General features: G+C 44.9%; 1 protein-coding gene and 1 long non-coding RNA gene across 5 annotated transcripts in view; one reads left to right on the forward strand and one right to left on the reverse strand.

The window, feature by feature from the left end:
- The window catches only part of LOC116987521 (oxysterol-binding protein 2-like), a 212,351-nt gene that overhangs the window by 64,503 nt on the left and 126,577 nt on the right, over positions 1-21,271 (forward strand). Inside the window, exon 1 of one of the 3 annotated variants that reach the window (XM_033043605.1) lies at positions 16,975-17,269. The exons of the other annotated variants lie outside the window; for them this stretch is intronic. Within the exon in view, the coding sequence (XP_032899496.1) occupies positions 17,191-17,269 (79 nt within the window). The 5' untranslated portion in view covers positions 16,975-17,190. Of the gene's footprint in view, positions 1-16,974; positions 17,270-21,271 lie in introns of those variants that run through there. 3 annotated transcript variants of the gene reach the window in all.
- LOC116987522 overlaps positions 1-21,271 on the reverse strand; it is a 31,576-nt gene that overhangs the window by 6,148 nt on the left and 4,157 nt on the right. Inside the window, exon 1 of one of the 2 annotated variants that reach the window (XR_004415727.1) lies at positions 2,546-2,592. The exons of the other annotated variant lie outside the window; for it this stretch is intronic. This is a non-coding gene — a long non-coding RNA (uncharacterized LOC116987522). Of the gene's footprint in view, positions 1-2,545; positions 2,593-21,271 lie in introns of those variants that run through there. 2 annotated transcript variants of the gene reach the window in all.

A 21,271-nucleotide genomic window follows, 5' to 3' on the forward strand; every position in this document is an offset into this window, starting at 1 on the left:
TAGTTCCGTGTTATCCCATCCTACACACGAGCAGCAATTTACAGAAGCCAATTAACCCACAAACCTATACATCTTTGGAGTTTGGTGGGAGGAAACCAGAGCAACACAGGGAAAAAGTACAAACTCCATACAGACAGCACCCTTGGTCACGATTGAACCCGGATCTCCGATGCTGTAAAGGGCCTGTCCCACTTTCCCGAGATACTAACGAATTCCCCCGAGTTTTCCTCTTGATTCAAACTCGGAGAATGTCCGTAGCGAGTCCGTAGGAGTCTGTAGCGAGTCCATAGGAGGCCATAGGAGTTCGTAGATATTTCGTAGCGGCTCATAATGCCAGCCGTAGGTACTCGGGGCATCAGGTAAGTCGGGACGTTTTTATCAGCATGTTGAAAAATGTCCACGAGCAAAAAAAATAGCCTAGTAGTACCTACGGCTGGCTATTACCGTAATTCTCCGGGATTGATTCAAGGGAGAAGTCGTGAGTAACTTGTGAAAGTGGGACAGGTCCTTAAGGCAGCAACTCTACCGCTGTGCTACTGTGCTGCCCCTCTGAGTGCCCAATTTTTCCTTAAGTTCATGGTTTATCCCAGGTTTCAGGTCCACATTCCTGTACATATTCCCTGATCCCTTCAATATCCAGTCTGGAATGTTTTCAATGACTGGCACCCACCGGCCTCTACATTAGAGAATTCCAGAGAGTCCTCGACATAAAGAAATCTCTCATGATCTTAGTCTTAAATGGCCATTCTCTTATCCTGAGGCTATGTCCAATATTTTCTCATTCTGGCCGGTTTCCACATGTCCTGTAATTCTTCAGGGAAAAGGCTGAAATAGGATTCAGAACATAAAGTCAGATTCCCCTAGAAGTTGTAGTTGTTAATAAATCTTCTGAAAAGCACATTGTTGTTTAGACTGAATAGAACTGCAAACTCGCAATATTTTCTTTCAAATTAAAGTACAATATTTCAATAAATATTCAGTTAGCCACAAGTGGAAAAGTCTAGAATTGTCTAGAACATCTGGGTCCATACCCTTCTAAACGTTGTGGAACTTCAATTTCCTAACACTGTCGAGTTTGCAGGATGAGAATACACTGCCAATTATGCAACTATTCAGTTTCAGTCCCAGTGTCTATCAATTCAGCAATAAATACCTATTTAAATACATCCAATTGATTTATTGATCAAAATGGATACTGCCCAAGCGTCAATAGACCAGACAAGGTGCAATTTTTTATTCACCAATAAATGTCAATATAAGCCCATTTTGCCTTAGTGACAAAAAAACACTTACTGCGTTAAAAATAATCATAATTTATTAAACCAGCCAAATATTTTAAAATATAGACAGCCCACTGAAGTCATATTTGTAATTTTCAATAGTTTTCCCTTTCAACCAACATGGTGCTTTAAAGCTGGTAAGATTATATTATTAATCTATGTATAATTCACTTTTTATATTTTGACAGGTGATTAATTAGAACTTTTTATTTTATATTATAATTGGTAAATAGTTTGTACACACATCTAATTTTGTGTAGCCCTGAAAATTCAAATCTACATAAATGGAAATAAATTCCTAAAAATACTGATTTTTATCTATTGAAATTATGAAATTACAAAAATTGTTTTCTATTAAGATTAACTATTCAGCCGTCTGAAGAAGGGTCTCGACCCGAAACGTCACCCATTCCTTCTCTCCAGAGATGCTGTTCTGCAGAGTTACTCCTGCATTTGGTTGTCTATCTTCGATTTAAACCAGCATCTGCAGTTCTTTCCTACACACTGACTATTTAGCAGATAGTTTGCTGAACAAATTAATAAATTAATATAATATAAACCTAACCTAATCCTGGTCTTTCTGGAATGACCCAATGCCTCTCAAACAAAGGGACTTCCCAGAGATTGTAATCAACCAGGAGGAATATATCATTGTATTAAATATTGGTAAGTCAAATATATAATTGTTGATATTTATTTTTGTCTCTTATTTATTATATTCTCACAATTTCTCTACTCCAGAGCTTGTATCTCCTCTCTGTCATGTATAGTCCAGCTATGATATGAGAATGTGAACTAAACCATTTTGTTATAAAACCGAACTCTCAGAGTAGCCTAGCTCATATCCAGAACTATTTGAGAAAAAAATTCACAACCTGTGCAAATCCCAAAGTGAGTTACCACCAATTGAAGTGTCATCTCGGTTGTAACATGGGAAATGCAACAACAGCAACTATCTTTACACAGCGATCTCCCACAAGAAATAACCTGATAGCTTATTGTGATATTATTTGCAGGGTAAATATTAACCAGTAAACTTGGGGCAAATGCCAAGCTGTTCCCTGAGGTGGTGTCCTGGGATTTTTCACATACACCAGCATCCCTGATTTAATATTTCATCTTTAGTTTAGTTTGGAGATACAGCACGTAAACAGGCCCTTTGGCCCACCAAGTCCGCCCCAACCAGTGATCCCTGTACACTAGCACTATCCTACACACAAGGGACAATTTGCAATCTTTACCGAAGCCAAGATATATTTGATAACCTGTGCATCTTTGGAGCGTGGGAGGAAACCGGAGAACCTGGGGAAAACCCACACGGTCACAGGGAGAACGTAAAAGCCCGTACAGGGAGCACTCGTAGACAGGATTGAACCCAGGTCTCTGGTGCTGGAAGACCACTAACTATTGGTTTGATAGCAATGCAACACCCCTTCAGTTTTGCATCGGAGTGGCCATCTACATTTTTGTGCTATACGTTTCTGAAATGGAATTTGAGCCTATAGCCTTCTGTATGAACTGAGTTACGGGCAAAATCCTTTACAATAAACTCCGTCTGCACGCCTCTGATCATAATCATTAGGCAATGCCAGGTAGTAATAAATGTTTGGTGTCCTTGGAACAGAACACATTGAAAGATAAAGTGCAGGCCCAGCAGCAATTAGGATGGCAAATAGCATGATTAATTGCTTTTATTTGCCTGTAATGAGACAAGTTTTGTGCAGGAGTAAAGACATCTTACTGTAATTATGTGCAGCCCTGGTGAAAATCCACCTGGCTGGAAGGAATACAATACAATACAATTCAATTTATTGTACACACATCTAATTTTGTGTAGCTATTATAATTGAAGATATTATAATTGTGAGAAAATAAAAATGTGAGATAATAATTATTGATTATTGATTATTGATACCGATATTTATATAATGACAATAGGTTTAGATGGATATGGGCAGGTAGAACTCGTGTAGTTGGGGCACGTTGGTCGGCGTGGGCTTGTTGGGCGAAGGGCCTGTTTCCTTGCTGTGTGATATGACTGATATTTTTTCTAGGATACTTACTTACTAATATTGATTGATTCCAAACTCTGGGAAGTCCCATCGTTTAAGTGGGGTTGGGGTCATTCCAGAGCCAGCGTTAGATTAGAATTATGTTACATTATCTTACCTTTTAATATAAATTTGTCCACTTGCCATACTGAGAGTCAGAAGAAAATTGACTAGACTGGTTCCTGGTTTGGTAAGTTTGTCCTATGAGGAGAGATAGATAGGATGGCACAGGTAGGGTGGCACAATGGCACAGCAGTAGAGTTGCTGCCTTACTGCGCCAGAGAACCGGGTTCGATCCTGACTACGGGTGCTTGTCTGTACGGAGTTTGTACGTTCACCCCCGTGATCTGCTTGGGTTGTCTCCGAGATCTTCGGTTTCCTCACACACTCCAAAGACGTACAGGTTTGTAGGTTAAGTGGCTTGGTATATGTGTAAATTGCCCCTAGTGTGTGTAGGTTAATGTCAGTGTGCGGGGATTGCGGACTCGGTGGGCTGAAGGGCCTGTTTCCACACAGTATCTCTAAACTAAACGGAATGAACTAAGATTGAATTGACTTGGCCAAGTGCTATTCTTGTGACGGCACGTGCCACTACACATTTGACATCTTTAAAAAAAAATGTCATTATTTCATTTATCCAGCCAGGTGACACGTATGTTTATTAAATGTCCGTACTGGCAACTTTTTGTCTACAAAAGACACACTAGGTGAGTATTTTCTGGAGTTTAGATGAATGAAAGTAGGAAATTCTACTTACAGTAACTACTTAATAACAAAACTTGGAAATTTGCAGGATTATCCCCCCCTCCGTGGGGGAGTTGTGAACCAGGCATTACAATTGTTTTAAAGTTTGGTGGGCCATTTATGACTGAGGACTGAGATGAGAGGGATTCCTTCAATCCAAGAGTGGTGAACCTTCGGAGTTCTCTACCATGGACGACTGTAGAGTCTCAGCCATTGAGTTCATTCCAAACAGAGGTTGCCAGATCTTTGGTTCCTTAAACAATCAAGGAATTGGTGGGGGTTGGTGGGAGGGGGAATGGTGCTGTGCTGGAAGACCTGTTGTAATCTTGAATGAGGGAACAAACTCAAGGGCCAAGATAATCTACTCCTGCTCTTACTTCTTATGTTCATATGTTAATAATTCCTGGGATGTTCGTTTGTGTTCTCACTCCTGGAACATGGGTATCATTAAAATGCTGACCTTGCACACGGACAAGGTGAATCCTTCAGAAGTATTTGAATAAGGTTTCCTCCTGGTTGCTTACTTGCTTGTCACCAACGTTTGGCTTCACTTGGATCATGATATAGGTGTGTGTGGCATATTGGAGTTGGAACAGTGGAGAAGGGGGAAATAAAATACATCTTTAAATTGAACTTTATTGTCACCAGGTACACAGAAATTCCCTTTTGTGCATATAATTTAGTAAAAATCTTATTGTGCATTGGCACAATCATACGTTAAGTACAAGAGTGTAAGAATTGTAGATAGACGCAAAATGCTGGTGTAACTCAGCTTGTCTGGTGGCATCTCTGGAGAAAAGGGAAAAGGTTTTGGGTCGGAACCTTTCTAAGAATTGTAGATCACTCTGCGGCTGTACACAGTACACGTTTCTGGCGTCAACTTGTATCCTTCAAGTTGCAAACATCTTAAAAATATAGAATATTAACTTGGCCTTAAAGGCCCGTTGTCCTGGCGATGGCACTGGGTCGGTGTTGGCATGGCCTGGCTATGATGTCGGTGTCCTCCTACGCTGCTCCATGCTGCTGCAGGCCGCGTCCAATCTGCGTGTTCGGCCACTGTGAGGCCTCCAACAGTGCCCAATCTAATTGATCCCCCAGCTGCTGCAGGACCTCCAGTGGCCCAGTCCATGGACACATCGACCCACAGACACACCATCCCCTCGTCTCCTGCAGCCCCCCTTCCCATCACCCCCAAGCTCGTTCACTGGGGCACCTCCCACAGCTGACCCCAGTCTGTGCACTGGAGCACCTCCCGCCACAGGAACACCCAGAGCGCCTCCTAGGGCACGGGAGGTGAGCTCACAGCCCGCTCGCCAGCACCATTCCTCTCATCTATCTGCCACGACCGCCATCTTGAATCATAGGCCAACTATACCTCCTACTGACGGATTCTGAATTATGAGCATTTTCTAACTGCACTAGATTTTTTATTTTATTTATTCATTTTCTGGCATCTAGGTATAATTTCCATACCAAATGTAGGTAATCCAGTGTACATTTAATGCTGTGATATGATTATGTCTATTGGGAAACTAGCCTCGAGCAAAATAATTGTTAAAAGTATTTTCTCACGAAGAATCACATATATGGAGCTAAAACCTATCATATCATCTGGATGAAGAAGCAGATTTGCTAACTGGCCTGGAATGGGAACGAGGAAATTAAAATGATTATAAAGCCACAAGATGAGATATTCTATGTGATGTGATGATTCTGAGCAACTCTAATGATGATGGCCGTAGCTGTGACTGTTTTCAATGGAATTACAATTAGACACTAATCTTGCTCTGTTGAAAGTCACTCTTGGGGATTAACATCCTCAGGGCTTGTTCTCCAGAGAATGGGTTGTATCTCTTCCATTCCTGAAGAGTCTTGCAGATGTTGCTGTAGCTTTCTCTGTGGAAGCAAGATGAACAACAAAATGGCAATGAGATAGACCTCATAGTGCAGGAGCAACTCAACGGATCAGGCAGCATCTCTGGAGAAAAGGAATAGGTGACATTTCTGGTCAAGACCCTTCATCGGACTTCTGGATCTGATGAAGGGCCTCCATCTGAAACGTCACCTATTCCTTTTCTCCAGAGATGCTGCCTGCCCCACTGAGCTACTCCAACATTTTGTGTCTATCTTCGGTGTAAACCGGCATCTGCAGTTCCTTCAAACACAAAATGGCAGTTGGATTGGGCAGGAAAATTGCATGTTCAAGTGGGTTGTGCTAGTTTTTCGATGAACCATTCTGAGACAGGGAGAAAGGGAAACTGTGTTTGCAGAAGGATTTAGGGCTTGGCAGGAGGAACGTTTATGTTGCAGCCCAGTAATACTTTAACTAAAGAGAGAGTTGGACCGTGTAATACATGAAACATATTATGCTGAGGATTGTTAATATCATATGGCTCTTTGTATTTACATTAAACATCAAGTGTTTTCCATCAAATTATGTCCATGGATGTTTCAGAGACGGTGTTTATATAACCACATGACTAATCTGGGAATGTTAAGTCTCTTGTTTCTATTTTAATGATGCTTTTGAAGTCGTTGCTCCTCTAATCCACCTCCAATGTTGGCCTCATGCATTACCCCTGTGCATTTTCTCCCTGGAACATAGAATAGGGCTGCGTGGTTGCGCAGCGGTAGAGTTGCTGCCTTACAGCGCCTGAGACCTGGGTTTGATCCTGGCTACGGGAGCCTGTCCATACGGAGTTTGTACGTTCTCCCCGTGACGTGCGTGGGTTTCCACCGAAAACTTCGGTTTACGCCCACTCTCCAAAGACGTTCCGTTTTGTAGGTTAATTGGCTTTGTATGAATGTAAAGATTGTCCCTAGCGTAGGATAGTGTTAATTAAGTAAGTACGTACGTAAGTACGTTTATTGGCCAATTATTCACATACAAGGAATTTGTCTTGGTGCTCCGCCCACAAGTAACAACATGACAAAACACTAAACATTAATAATAATAAAACATTAATGATAAAGTAACATTGATCAAGCATGTGAACCAACAAAATACCAGATCAAAGGGGGGCTACAGATTTTTGGCTGTTGAGTAGAGCAACTACTCGTGGATAAAAACTGTTTTTATGTCTGGCTGTGGCAGCTTTGACAGTCCGGAGTCGCCTTCCAGAGGGAAGTGATTCAAAGATTTTGTGGCCAGGATGAGAGGGGTCAGAGATGATCATTAATGTGCAGGGATCGCTGTTCAGTGTGGACTCGCTGGCCCAAGGGGCCTGTTTCCATGCTGTATCTCTAAACTAAACTCAGCAGTACAGTGCAGGAACAGGCCCTTTGGCCCATAATGTCCTTGCCGAACATGATGCCAAGTTAAACTGATCTCTTCTGCCTACACGTGATACATATAATCTCCATTCCCTGCATATCGTGTGCCTATCCAAAAGCCTCTCAAGCGCCACTTTCGTATCTGCCTCCTCCACTACCCCAGACATCCACCACTCACTTGTGGTGGACACAAAAGCTGCTTTATTATTGCAGGGCCTCAGAGCTGTCCAGCTGATTCATTTTAAACCCAAACCCGCTGTTGCCCAATTATTAATTTTGACCTTACTTCAGCCCACAATGTTGATGTCAAACACGATACCTAGTTAAATTAATCTCACCTGCCTGTACAGGATCTATATCCTTCTATTCATTGTACTTCCATGTGCCTAATTAAAAGCTTCTTGAACACCACTATCGTACCTGCCTCCATCACCAGCCCTGGCAACGCATTCCAGGCTCCCACCATTCTCTGTGTAACAAAATATTTGTCCCACACGTCTCCATTAAACTTTTCCCCTCTCACCTTTTAGCTGTGCTCTCTAGTGGTGGACATTTCCAACCCTGGAAAAAAGGCTCTGATTGTCTACCTTATCTATGTCAATCTTCCTTGTGTCTTTCGCTCTTCTTACTCCTGACAGTGGAATGTTGAGATCAACATCCATACTGCTGGGTTTGTAAACTGCCCAAGCGAAATATGAGATAGACACAAAATGCTGGAGTAACTCAGCGGGACAGGCAGCATCGCTGGAGAGAAGGAATGGGTGATGTTTCGGGTCGAGACCCTTCTTCAGGATGAGGTTGTGTTCCTCCATTTTCCGTGGGGCCTCATCCTGACAGTGGAGGAGGCCCATGACTGAGAGGTCAGTATGGCAATATACTGTTGTTCAGGTTGTAGCTTCGCAACAAAAGCCAGTGCCTGAGTAAACCTTGGAGTTGACTTCAGTATAGTATCTCCACACATCTTCCAATAGCGTGCAGAAGCGGCAAGCACAGATCAGACAACGGTTGGCGCAGTCTTGACAGTATTTGTGGAGTTACTTGACATGGAAGGTCAGGAAATGTGGTCACGGTGTTTACGATGGCCAAAGCAAGGAATGACGACAGATTAATGGAGAGGATGAGGCAAGGCTGCCAAAGGAGGAGAGTCTGGATCGTGATTTAATTTAAGGTGAGCAATATTTCATGATGACTTGTAATAATGGCTGGAAGCGTTCAGGGTTGTTGCACTTTGTCTAGCTTTAGCCACTACTGTGCACTGTATTTCAGTTACATTGTTATAGTTATGGAGGGTGTGCTAGCAAGATTTGCAGATGGTAATAAAGTAAGAGGAATAACTTATTATTTAGAGAACTGTGGCAAGTGTAAAAGATGCTTGGGGGGGGCACACAAGCTAGATTGCATTCAATATAAATAATAATGAAAATAATAGCAATTCTACTCTGAATGAAAAGAGACTGTGTATGTTAAACTGGAAGGATTCAGGGCTTTATACATTCACAGAATATTAAAGGACATCTCAGTTTGATAAGGCTAATAGATTTAATAATGAGAAGTTTAATATAAAAGCTGAGAGATGCCAGCATAAAACTTTAATAACATTGAAGTTAATTTTGCATAATACCAAGTGCAGGTAATTCAGAGTTCCAGTTAATGCTGTAATTGGATTCTGCCTGTTAGGAAATTAGCCTCACCTGACATGAATGTTAAAAGTATGGCATTTTCCCACAAAGAATCACATGTGTGAAATACACCTGCTGTAAGAGCAGATGACATATCATCTGAATAAAGACGTAGGTTGATGGAGTTGATGTAATGGGATTGAGGCGAGTGGAAGATATATTTATAAAGCACGAGATGATGTATTCAACGCATCTTGATAGTTCTGAGCTACTGGTGTGATGACTGTTTTGAGTGATAAGCTATACTTGGAAAAGTGGAGGTGGAATTGCTATCGGCATTAATCAGTGCTCCATTGAAACCAATCAGAGGTTTGTGTGCGGTACCAGACTCCACACTCTAGGATTATTGAGGTTTAAGGAAAGGCACAATCAGATTCACGCGATTTCCAGCCAGTGCAAGGAAAGATAATTAAAAAGAAAAGACTCGAGGCTGTTCTTGTAGGAACAGTGCAGGGATTAAGGCAATGTGGGACAAGGCAGACAGCGAAAGATTGTCTGCAATAGTGGTAGAGTCCAGAAATCAAATTCATAAGTACAAGGTTAAATGTAAGAAATGTAAAACGAAGAATAAAATAAGCTTTGCATACATTGAGAGTGTTCTGAATTTAGTTTAGTGATAGGGCATGGAAGCAGGCCCTTCGGCCCACCAAGTCCATGCCAACCCGTTCGCACCAGTTTGATGTTATCCCACTTTTGCATCCGCTTCCTACACATTAGGGGCAATTTACAGAGGCCCATTAACCTACCAGCCTTCACGTCTTTAGGATGTGGGAGGAAACTGGAGCACCAGGAGGGATCGCATTCAGTCACAGGGAGAGCGTACAAACTCCACGCAAACAGCACGCGTGGACAGGATGGAACCAGGGTCTCTGGTGCTGTGAGGCAGCAGCTCTACCATTTGCACCACTGTGCTGCCCTCTGTGGCACACTCCTCCAACATTGAGGTAGAAATAAGGGAATACAGGAATAGGGATGTGGGAACTGGTTAGATTAATGGGGTTAAGTCTATTTGCTCACCTGAAGACTAAATGCCAAGACAAACTAATTAGGCCAGATGACATGATTCCGTAGAAAGAAGGAACTGAGAATGCTGGTTTACAAATGAAGACACTAAGGGCTGGGTGTTGCTGCCTCACAGTGCCTGGGTTCGATACTGACTACATGTGCTGTCTGTGTGGAGTTTGTAAGTTCTCCCTGTGACTGTGGGTTTGCCGCGGGTGTTCCGGTTACCTCCCACTTCCCAAAGACGTGTAGGTTTGCAGATTAATTGGTTTCTGTAAATTGTCCTTAGTGTGTAGGATAGAACTAGTGCACAGGCGATCTTTGGTTGGGGTGGACTCGACGGGACGAAGGCCGTGTTTCCACGCTGTATCTCTAAACTAAAGCTGAGGTAAACTCAGTGGGTCAGGAGAGTTCTCAGGAGAACATGAACAGGTAACGTTTTGGGTCAGGACCCTTCTTCAGATGGACTGTGGGGGGGGTGGAGGGAGGCGGGGGGGGGGGAGGGGGGCTGGGAAAGAAAGCCGGAAGAGAGGATGGCTGGGACCAAGGCTGACAAAGGTAAGGAGATTACTTGATAGATGGGTGGTTGGAATAGGGGAAGAGATGAAAAGACAGAGCGTGCGAGACAAAAGTGTTGAAGAGTTGCGATTTGTGCAACAAGAGGAAGGTGAGCATAGTGGAGCAGCTGCAGTTTGCTGCCTTACGCCACCACAGACCCAGGTTCGATCCTGACTATGGGTGCTGTCTGTATGCAGGTTTTATGTTCTCCCTGAGACCAGGTGGGATTTCTCTGGGTGCTCTGGTTTCCAAAGATGAGGTTTGTAGGTTAATTGGCCTCTGTAAATTAGTGTGTAGGATGGGTTCTGGGTGATTGCTGGTCAATACGGACTCGGTGGGGCGAGGGGCGTGTTTCCACGTTGTATCTCTAAACTAAACTAAACTACAGGAAGGAAGGTAGGTGGAAGGGGAGGGGGAGAGGAGAAATAGATGTGAACCCAGGTGGGGCACCGGGGAGAGGTGGGGAGGAAGAAGGGGGGTTATTGGGGGAAGAAGGAAGTGATGGAGGGTTTTGTAGTTACCTAAAGTTGGACAATTTAGTATTCATCCCATTGGGTTGTGAGCTACCCAAGTGGAATGTGAGGTGTCGTTCCTCCGGTTTGCGTGTGGCCCCTGTCCCACTTAGGAAACCTGAACGGAAACCTCTGGAGACTTTGCGCCCCACCCAAGGTTTCCGTGCGGTTCCCGGAGGTTGCAGGCGGTTGCCGGAGGTTGCAGGTAGTTATCTCACCTTTATCAACCTATTACTGAAGATAGACACAAAATGCTGGAGTCGCTCAGGCAGCATGTCTGGAGAAAAGGAACAAGGAGTCGGGACCTTCCTTCAGACCTATTAGGCTTTGTCCTGCCCCTCCTCTCTTCCAGCCTTCTTACCACCACCCCCTCGCCCCTCCACCTACAATCAGTGTGAAGAAGAGCCCCGACCCGAAGCATCACTGATCCATGTTCTCCAGAGATGCTGCCTGACCCACTGAGTAACTCGAGCACATGGTGTCTTCTAAAATCCTTTTGGATTTGCGAGACTCAGTGGCCTTGATTGCCATTAGTCGATTGTGCCAGCAGGGTGGAGTGAAACTGCTTTCCCCATCCAAAAATGTATCATGGGAAAGAGGGTAATGGGTAGGTCAACTAGCCATGTCTCCATCTTGCCCACCACCCCGCTGAACATTGTGTTAATCAGAAGATAGACACAAAATGCTGGAGTGACTTCGCGGGACAGGTAGCATCTCTGGAGAGAAGGAATGGGTGACGTTTCAGGTCGAGACCCTTCTTCGGTCTCCACCTGCAACGTCACCCATTCCTTCTCTCCAGAGATGCTGCCTGTCCCGCTGGGTTACTCCGGCTTTTTGTGTATATCTTCGGTTTAAATCAGCATCTGCAGTTCCTTCCTACATATTGATTTAATCAGTGTCTATTCCAGATTTTCTGAAACAAAACAGAAAGAGGCAGAAATTCCCAGCCTAAGCTTGGTTTTGAACTGTCTGCAGTGGCTGTGACATCCCTTATAAAGTACAGGGATTAGCACAAATGCAGAGTTCACAGTATATCTCTTGACGTAGTGGGAGACATCTGTGCACATTATAGTCTGGCAATGAAAGCTTTGTGAATATCCCTGCACTCATTATGTCCAACTGCGCTGGGAAGGATTATTTAAAGTCTGCCGGTGTGATAAATGAGGTTGCCATTTCTGTACAAGGAGTTTGGTTTACGTACTTGTGATTTGGTGACTTTTCCCACCTGTAGATTGACGATTGACGGCAAACGCGTTCATTAGAAGGTGAACGAAGGAAAGTAGGTGGAAGGGAGGGAGAGGATAAAAGTAGATACAAGGCCAGGCGGGGGCAAAGGGGAGAGGAAGATGAGCTGCTATTCCCCCAGTTTGCCTGTGGCCCAGAATAGAAAGGTAAGTATGGAAATGGGAAGAGGAGTTAAAATGGTTAGCAAACGGGAGATTATGTAGGCCTTAGTGGACAACTGCCTGCATAAGCACCTAAATTCTTTGACTTGGCTGTAAAGTCAAGGTATTTGTTTTTTTAATTTAAAAAATAAACTTCATGGAAGCATATTCAGATCTTATCACTGGCTGCAATCTGATAGGATGGAGTTATTGAGGTAGATGATGGGTCGTAGAGCTACAGGTGGTGAGAGGATGGATTTCAATGCTAATCAGAAGAGCTGGACTTTAAGCCCTTGATTATATTGCATGCTTGATTACTAATTACACTGAGCAAGCACTGGTGTCTACAACCTGTTTTGTTAACATACCTTTAACACCTTTAGATCAGGCTTACATGTCTTAATGGTACACAAAATTGCTGGAGGAACTCAGCGGGTGCAGCAGCATCTATGGAGCGAAGGAAATAGGCGACGTTTCGGGCCGAAACCCTTCTTCAGACGCCTGCTTCTTGGCTGGGCGTCAGTTTTAATCTGATTACGTTCCACTCTGGTAGTTTTGAATGCTTCTCCATGTTAAAGGCACTATTACATGGCACAAAGACAGACACAAAATACTGGAGTAACTCAGCGGGACAGGCAGCATCTCTGGAGAAAAGGAATAGATGATGTTTTGGGTCGGAACCCTTCTTCAGATAGGCAGGTGGTTGGACAAAGGCCAGAGTTGAAAAAGCAGAAGATGTACGTCATTAGATTTCTTTATTCTCTTAACCAAGTGGTATTGCAAGATGTGGATGTAAAGGACAACATTCCACAAGCGTTGATTATTATCTGTATCAGGCCACGGCATTTTAATGACTAATGTGCACAGACTCACACTAGCCCCTTTCCTTGCTTCGCATCGTTTACGATGCCCTTTACTTGCCACTCTCCACTCAGGTGCAATGGTCAACCTCACATTTGGTGACATTGAAATCCAGTTTATTAATATTTCTTTGTAATTTAATGCACTTGATGCTGTGTAAGTAATTAATTTGAGATCATCAGTGGGGTGGTCCACACATATTCTCTGATGCTTAAAAAGACCAATTAATCAGGAAATCTGCTGCAACGTCATTGATTATTGCTTCAGAAAATCGACCGCACGTTTAATGTTTAATTTATTATTGTCACGAGGTACAGTGAAAAGCTTTTGTTTGCGTGGCAGCCAGTGAAAGGAAAGATTAAACATGAATACAAACAAGCCGTCCACACTGCACAATTACAGGATAAAGGATACAATATTTTATTGCAAGAATGTAACATTGAAGTCCGATAAAGTCTAATTAAAGATAGTTCAAGAGGTCCCCAATGAGGTAGATGGGAGGTCAGGGCCACACTCGAACTGATGACAGGACCATTCAATTGCCTGATAACAGCTGGGAAGAAACTGGTCCTGAAATGCTTTTCTTTCTGAGTGAAATAAGCAAAATAATCAGCTGATGTGTTGATGCCAGGGGCTGTATTCAGAACAGAGATAAGCATCCCTGGAAATATAGATCTCATTGTCACGGGTAACAGTCTTCATGGTCCAATGATCCTCAAAGGCATCGAGGAACAGATTCTGTACAAAACGCTCAACCTCTGCCCTGATGCCCCGGGAGGATGTGTAGTCGATTGTGAAGTGGTAAATGCTAATCTTAGCACCGCAGGATGTGAGCCGAATCAGCAATACAGAAGTCTCTGAAGAGGATCTGTGCAATGGAATACTAAAGCAGGGGACCTATGCAATCTGATGCAAAAATAGTAAAAGGAGGATATCGTGTGCAGGTCAGGCAAGTTCTGTTCTGACAAAAGGTCTCAGATCTGAAGTATTGATTATGTCTTCTTTCGCAAATGCTGTCTGACCTGCTTGTGGTTCTGGCATTTTCTGTTTTTGCTTCACCTCCTGACATCCCGATGGTTTACTACCATCTACAAGGTGCTGGACTACAAGGTGCTGGACTACAAGGGGCTGGTCTACAAGGGGTTGGTCTACAAGGTGCTGGTCTACAAGGTGCTGGTCTACAAGGGGCTGGTCTACAAGGCCCTGGTCTACAAGGGGCTGGTCTACAAGGGACTGGTCTACAAGGGGCTGGTCTACAAGGGGCTGGTCTACAAGGGGCTGGTCTACAAGGGGCTGGTCTACAAGGGACTGGTCTACAAGGGGCTGGTCTACAAGGGGTTGGTCTACAAGGTGCTGGTCTACAAGGTGCTGGTCTACAAGGCACTAGAGTACAACGCGCTAGAGTAGAAGGCGTTGGTCTACAAGACGCTGGACTACACCAATCAATTGCCTAACCAATTGCCATCAATTGCCTAACCATTCAAACCTTGCATCAGAAGTGCATAGTGCCTACAATATGTAGAATCTGGGAAGTACGCTGCAGTTACTTGTACTGTAGCCACAAACGTGAGTCTCCATTCACGCATTACAATCGCACCACTCCGACTTCCCTTTATCGTGTATCTGTACACTGTGGACGGCCCGATTGTAATCTTGTCTTGTCTTTCTGCTGACTGTTTAGCACGCAACAAAAGCTTTTCACTGTACCTCGGTACACGTGAGAATAAACTAAACTCAAGAAACTAAACTCAAAACTCAAAATGGCTTTGCTAATCCAGCTTTGTCTCCCAAACCCACCACCTCTCGCCCCCCGCACAAGGGCAGCGAGTGTTTGGGGGTCTGCAGCTCTCCTCCCAAACTCGTACATCATGCCGCTTTGGAAACCTGTTGCCGCTCTTTATCCCGACGGGTTTAAATCCTGCAGGAGCCCTTTCTCCAGAAGGATGCCACTTCCTTCTCACAGGCTATAAATACCAGACTAGCCCGAGATGCTCAAATATAGACAAATGGGAATAAAGGAAAAAAAGTGCTTCTATTGGAGAATAATGCTATAGCAGCCTTTCAGAACTTGCATCAGAAATGCCTCAGTTGGTAGAACTCTGAATCAAACAATCATGGATCATGGAAGGGTTCTGATCCGAAACATCACCTGTTCCTTTTCTCCACAGATGCTGCCCGACTCGCTGAGTTACTCCAGCATTTTGTGTCTATCTTTGGATCATGGACCAAATTGGACCAGACTGGCACTCCCTCTGCAGTATTGATAGGGTACTGCAGTTCAGAAGCAGGCCCTTTGAAGCAGCACATCTATGACTGGAGATAGACACAAAATGCTGGAGTTAAGGGCCTGTCCCACTTACGTGACTTTTACAGGCGACTGCCGGCACCTGTGATACGTCGCCGAAATTTTCAACATGTTGAAAATTCAGCAGCGACCAGAAAGACGCTACCATTCTTTGGAGACCTCACACGCCCATATGGTCGTGAAATGTGGGAGGAAACCAGAGCAGTCACAGGGGACCTCACATGCCCATATGGTCGTGAGAGGTCTCCAAAGAGTCGTAGCGTCCTTCTGGTCGCCGCTGAATTTTCAACATGTTGAAAATTTCAACGACCTATCACGCATGGGTGCCAGCAGTCGCCTGTATAGGTCACATAAGTGGGACAGGCCCTTAACTCAGCGGGTCAGGCAGTTGCTCAGGAGAAAAGGAATAGGTGGCATTTCTGGTCGAGACCCTCATTCTGACTGCCTGGGACCTGGGTTTGACCCTGATACAGAGTGTGCATGTTCTCCCTGTGACTGCGTTGGTTTCTTCCGCGTGCTCTGGTTTCCTCCCACATTTCAAAGAATGCCCAGAGACTTTCACTCCAGAGTAAGGGAATCAAAAACAAGAGGACATCTGTTTAGGTGAGAGGGCAAAGATTTAATAGGAACCTGAGGGGTGACTTTTTCACAGAGAGGTTGGTGGATGTATAGAATGACTTGCCGAAGGGCCTGTTTCCGCGCTGTATCTCTAAACTAAACTAAACCAGAATATAGAGGTGCAGTACTTAAGTTTTTTGGCAGTCCGTACAGCTCCTTGCTGTGAAATAGAGGCATTACCTTTACAGCTGCACAACATAGAAACAGGCCCTTCGGCCCAACCTGTCCATGTTGACCAAGTTGACATACTGGACTAGATTTATTAGCCTGTATCTGGCCCATGGCCCTCTGAATCCTTACTAATCATACGTGTGTGTGTGTGTGTGTGTGCCGGAGTAACTCAGTGGGTCCGGCAGCATCCCTGGAGAACATGGATAGGTGGCATTTTGGGTCGGGAGTCTCGGGACCCTTCCTCAGTCTGAAGAAGGGTCTCGTCCCGAAACGCCACCTATCCATGTTCTCCAGAGATGCTGCCTGACCCGCTGAGTTGCTCCAGCACTTTGTGTCTTTTAAAAAAATCAGATGTGTTTACAGATTGCAGCTCATTTCAAGAGATCTGTTTGAACTCCGTCAGTTCAAATGAGAAGTGTTCCCGATGTAATCTAGTGAGATTAAAGCGGATGGCCTGCCGCCATTATGCTGTGTTCAGTCTGGATGGCAATGAAGGGGTTAAGCGCTGGCCCATGCTGTAGTGTAAGCAGCGGTGCATTGTGGTATGGAAGCCTGCAAGTCAGCACTGATGCAACGAGTGAAGCAGAGAGCGTGGGAGAGTACCCGGTGAATGGGACACCCTGCTGCTGCCAGGGCCCGTGAAGGATGTATCCTGAGAGAAGCGTGGCTGCTGACTGAGGAGGACCACTGAGGAGAAGAGCTGCCACAACGCCCTGCCTCGTTGTCCGACCCTGCCTCGCTTCCCAGGGCGATGAAGGGCAGAGGCTGCTGGGAGACGGCGTCCAACCGCTCCTTCTGCAACTCCGGGTGCCTGAGCAAACTGAAGAGGGGTTAGTGGCCTTGTTCTCTAGTGCTTCTCCTTTAACACAAAGCCTGGCTGGCTGGTGAATAGCAGGCATCCTTGTGCACGCCTTTAAAAAAAACCATACAGTCAGCAGCTTACAAGAGCTGTAATTGCAGCGTACACCTTTGGATCGGAATAAAATCCTGTAAAATATAACGGTTCTTACTCTCACGTGCAGAGGAGATTTGAACGCACATTGTCGATAATAAATTTCAGGGCCATTATCATGTGCATGTCTCATTTGGTTTAATAGTCCATTATTAATCACTGTATCGCTATGCGTTGCAATGAGTGAGTGACATTCCTTCAGTACTGTGGGTAGGGCAGTGTTTCTGCCAGCTTTCATGGAATTATTTTTTATAAAGATTAAGAAACAATGCAGCAGTAAAAGTGGGACAAGGATCAGCAACAAAAAAAAATCTGATATATTCGATCTATTGAATGCGTCCCTATTTCCTTACACAGAGGGTGTGACTAGAATGCAAAGCTTCACATGGTTTTATCATTACAGCAAGTTTTATTCGTGAATTCATCAGTCAGAAGGGCAGAATTAGGCCATTCGGCCCATCGAGTCTATGCCACCATTCAATCATGGCTGATCCATCATTCACTCTCAACCCCATTCTCCTGCCTTCTCCCCATGACCTTTGACACCCTTATGGGCCTGTCCCACTTAGGCGACTCTTTAGGAGACTGCCAGGGACTAGTTTTAATGGAATTCACCTACGACACCTGGCGACAGCCTATGACAGCACCTACGACAACCTATGACCGCAAAAATTGTTGCCAATGTCACCAATTTTCAACATGCTTTAAAAATACCCAAGAACGTGGCTTCCACAGCTATCTGTGGCAGTGAATTCCACAGATTCACCACCCGTGGTCACTTGCAGATACAGTTGCCCAGAAATCAGAGCTATTTGCACATTTTTAATGCATAAATATAGTTTAGGGCCTCCTGGATCATACTTTTCATTGTTGCTTGATGCCTGTAGGATTTTTTTCTGGGCCCCAATGCCCCTGTCCCACTTAGGAAACCTGAACGGAAACCTCTGGAGACTTTGCGCTCCACTGAAGGTTTCCGTGCGGTTCCCGGAGGTTTCAGGTGGTTGCCGGAGGTTGCAGGTAGTGGTAGCAGGTAGGGAGACTGACAAAAACCTCCGGGAACTGCACGGAAACCTTGATGAATTCTTGCCTCATGGTGAAGGGGAGGTGGAAGCCAGGAGGGGAGGGAAGGGGGGGGGGGGGGTGGGGGGGTGGAGGACTCTCAGTGCTGGTGCCCCTCAGGCCAGACTACATCATGGATGCACAGCAGAACTCTGTATCCCCCTCCCACACACCTCCCTCAACAGCTCATTACCACAGCAACCCTAACCTCCCACAAAGAGTAATATTGCCCCTGTTGTGTCCATCCCATTGCAAGTTGAAACAAACTTTTCCCTCTTTCCCGGTCTGAAGGATTATCAACCTGAAATCTTGTCTCCTCTTCCCCATCCACGCATGCTGCTCCCTGACGCGTTGAGTGCATCCAGCATTTTCTGGTTTGAATTGAGTTTAGTTTATTGTCATGTGTACCGAGGTACAGTGAAAAGCTTTTGTTGCGTGCTATCCAGTCAGCAGAAAGTCAATACATGATTACACTTGATCCATTTACAGTGTATAGATTCAAAGGTTTCAAAGGCTTCAAAGATCTTTTATTGTCACATGTAGCAATTAAGGTAAAGTGATATGTGAATTACCATACAGCCATGCGGAACAAAAGTGACAAGACACACAACTACATAAAAGATAACATAAACATCCACCACAGTGGATTCCCCACATTCCTCATGATAAGGGAATAACGTTTAGTGCAAGCTAAAGCCAGTAAAGTCCGAACAAGGATAGTCCGAGGGTCACCAAAGAGGTAGGATGATTCAGTTGCTGATAACAGCTGGGAAGAAACTGTCCCCGAATCTGGAGGTGTGCGTTTTCACACTTCTATACCTTTTGCCTGATGGGAGAGGGGAGAAGAGGGAGTGGCCAGGGTGCGACTCATCCTTGATTATGCTGCTGGCCTTGCTGAGGCAGCGTGAGGTATAAATGGAGTCAATAGAAGGGGAGGTAGGCACAAAATGCTGGAAATAGTGAGCTTTAACTTACAGTCATAAAGTCATTGGGTCTTACAGCGTGGAAACAGGCCCTTCGGCCCAACTTGCCCACGCATGTCCCATCTACTCTAGTCCCACCTGCCTGCGTTTGGCTGCTGTCCCTCTTAATCTGTCCTATCCATGCACCAGCGTTTAAAGTCTGAAGAAGGGTCTCGACCTGAAACGTCACTCATTCCTTCTCTCCAGAGATGCTGACTGTCCCGTTAAGTTACTCCAGCATTTTGTGTCTACCTTTGATTTAAACCAGCATCTGCAGTTCTTTCCCACATATTTTACCAGTGTTTAAATGTATCTTAAAAGTTGTGATAGTGCCTGCCTCAACTACCTCCTCCGGCAGCTCATTCCATACACCCCACAAGCCTTTTTGGCTCACATCCCTCTAATCCTGTCCTATCTACGTGCCTGTCCAAATGGTTCTCAAATGTTGTCATACTACCTGCCTCAACTAACTCTTCCGGCTGTTTTTCCATATACTCACACCCTCAGTGTGAAAAGGTTACCTGTCAGATTCCCATTAAATCTTTCCCCTCTCACCTTAAACCTATGTCCCCTGGTTCTTAATCCCCCTACTCTGGGCAAGAGACTGTGCGCCTTGCCACTACCAAACATCTATCGTTCCAAGAAGTCGCCTCTCGGAGGTCACTTCATAAGCTGTCCCTTTAACTACTTTTATACATGTCTTCCTCCCGGAACCTGCTCATCTATGGATGATCTTGGGGAAAGCGAGTCACATCTTTGCCACCCAAGAAGCTATCTGCCTGTGTTCAGATTAAAAAATGCTGGATGTACGTAGCAGTTCATGGCATGGAAACAGGGCCTTAGGCCCAGCTTGCCCATGCCCCACTACAATCGTCTCACATTCCTGCGTTTGGCCCACATCCCTCTAGCCCTTTCCTATTCATGTACCTGTCAGGGAGCACGTGTGAATGAAGAAAAAGAGAGACTATTTCAGGTCGAAAATCCTTCAGACGTGGAAAGATAGAAAATGTTGTTTTAACCTGCAGAGGGGTGCACAGGGATAACTTGGGTCGGCATGGTGGTGCAGGGGTTGGGTTGCAGCCTTACAGTGCCCGAGACCCGGGCTCGATCCTGACAATGGGTACTGTCTGTACGGAGTTTGTACGTTCTCCCTGTGACCGCATGGGTTTTCCCTCCCACACTCCAAAGACGTACAGGTTTTTGGGTTAATTGGCTTGGTAAAATTGTAAATTGTCCCTAGTGTGTAGGATAGTGTTAGTGTGTGGGAATCACTGGTCAGCGTGGACTCGGTGAACCAAAGGGCCTGTTTCTGCGCTGTATCTCTAAAGCCTTAAAATAAAAATATCTTTTTAAGTTCTGTCAAATGAAGGGTAAATGTCATACAGGGCCCTGTGGACAATTCCTCTGCTCTTTTTCATCTGGTCCCATGGGATTGTGTGGAAAGCAGAGGAGAGCTGAGTTTACGATATGATAAAACTTTATTTAACCCAGGAGGAAAATTGTTCTGCCAACAGTCATAAAACACAGCAACGTACATGAAACATGAAATTAAAGTGACGAGTGGATAGTCCAGGATTGGGGGTGTGCAAAATTGGGCGGGGGAGGAGGTAGCGGGAGGAGGGGGGAGGGTCAGTCTACCCCACGACAGGAGGAGGAGTGGTTGTACTGTTTGATAGCCGCAGGGAAAAAGGATCTCCTGTGGCGTTCTGTGCTGCAAGGCACAGAACATCTCATCTGAAAGATAGATCTCCACCAACATTCCCAGATTTTTGTTGTCGGTTCCTGGAGTGAGAATTGAACCTGCAAACTTCAGACACAAAGAGGCAAGAGTGCCTTCAATTAAGTCACAGCTAACACCG

The sequence above is a fragment of the Amblyraja radiata genome, chromosome 25, assembly GCF_010909765.2.
Source record: "Amblyraja radiata isolate CabotCenter1 chromosome 25, sAmbRad1.1.pri, whole genome shotgun sequence".
In the NCBI taxonomy this organism is placed as follows: Eukaryota; Metazoa; Chordata; class Chondrichthyes; order Rajiformes; family Rajidae; genus Amblyraja; species Amblyraja radiata.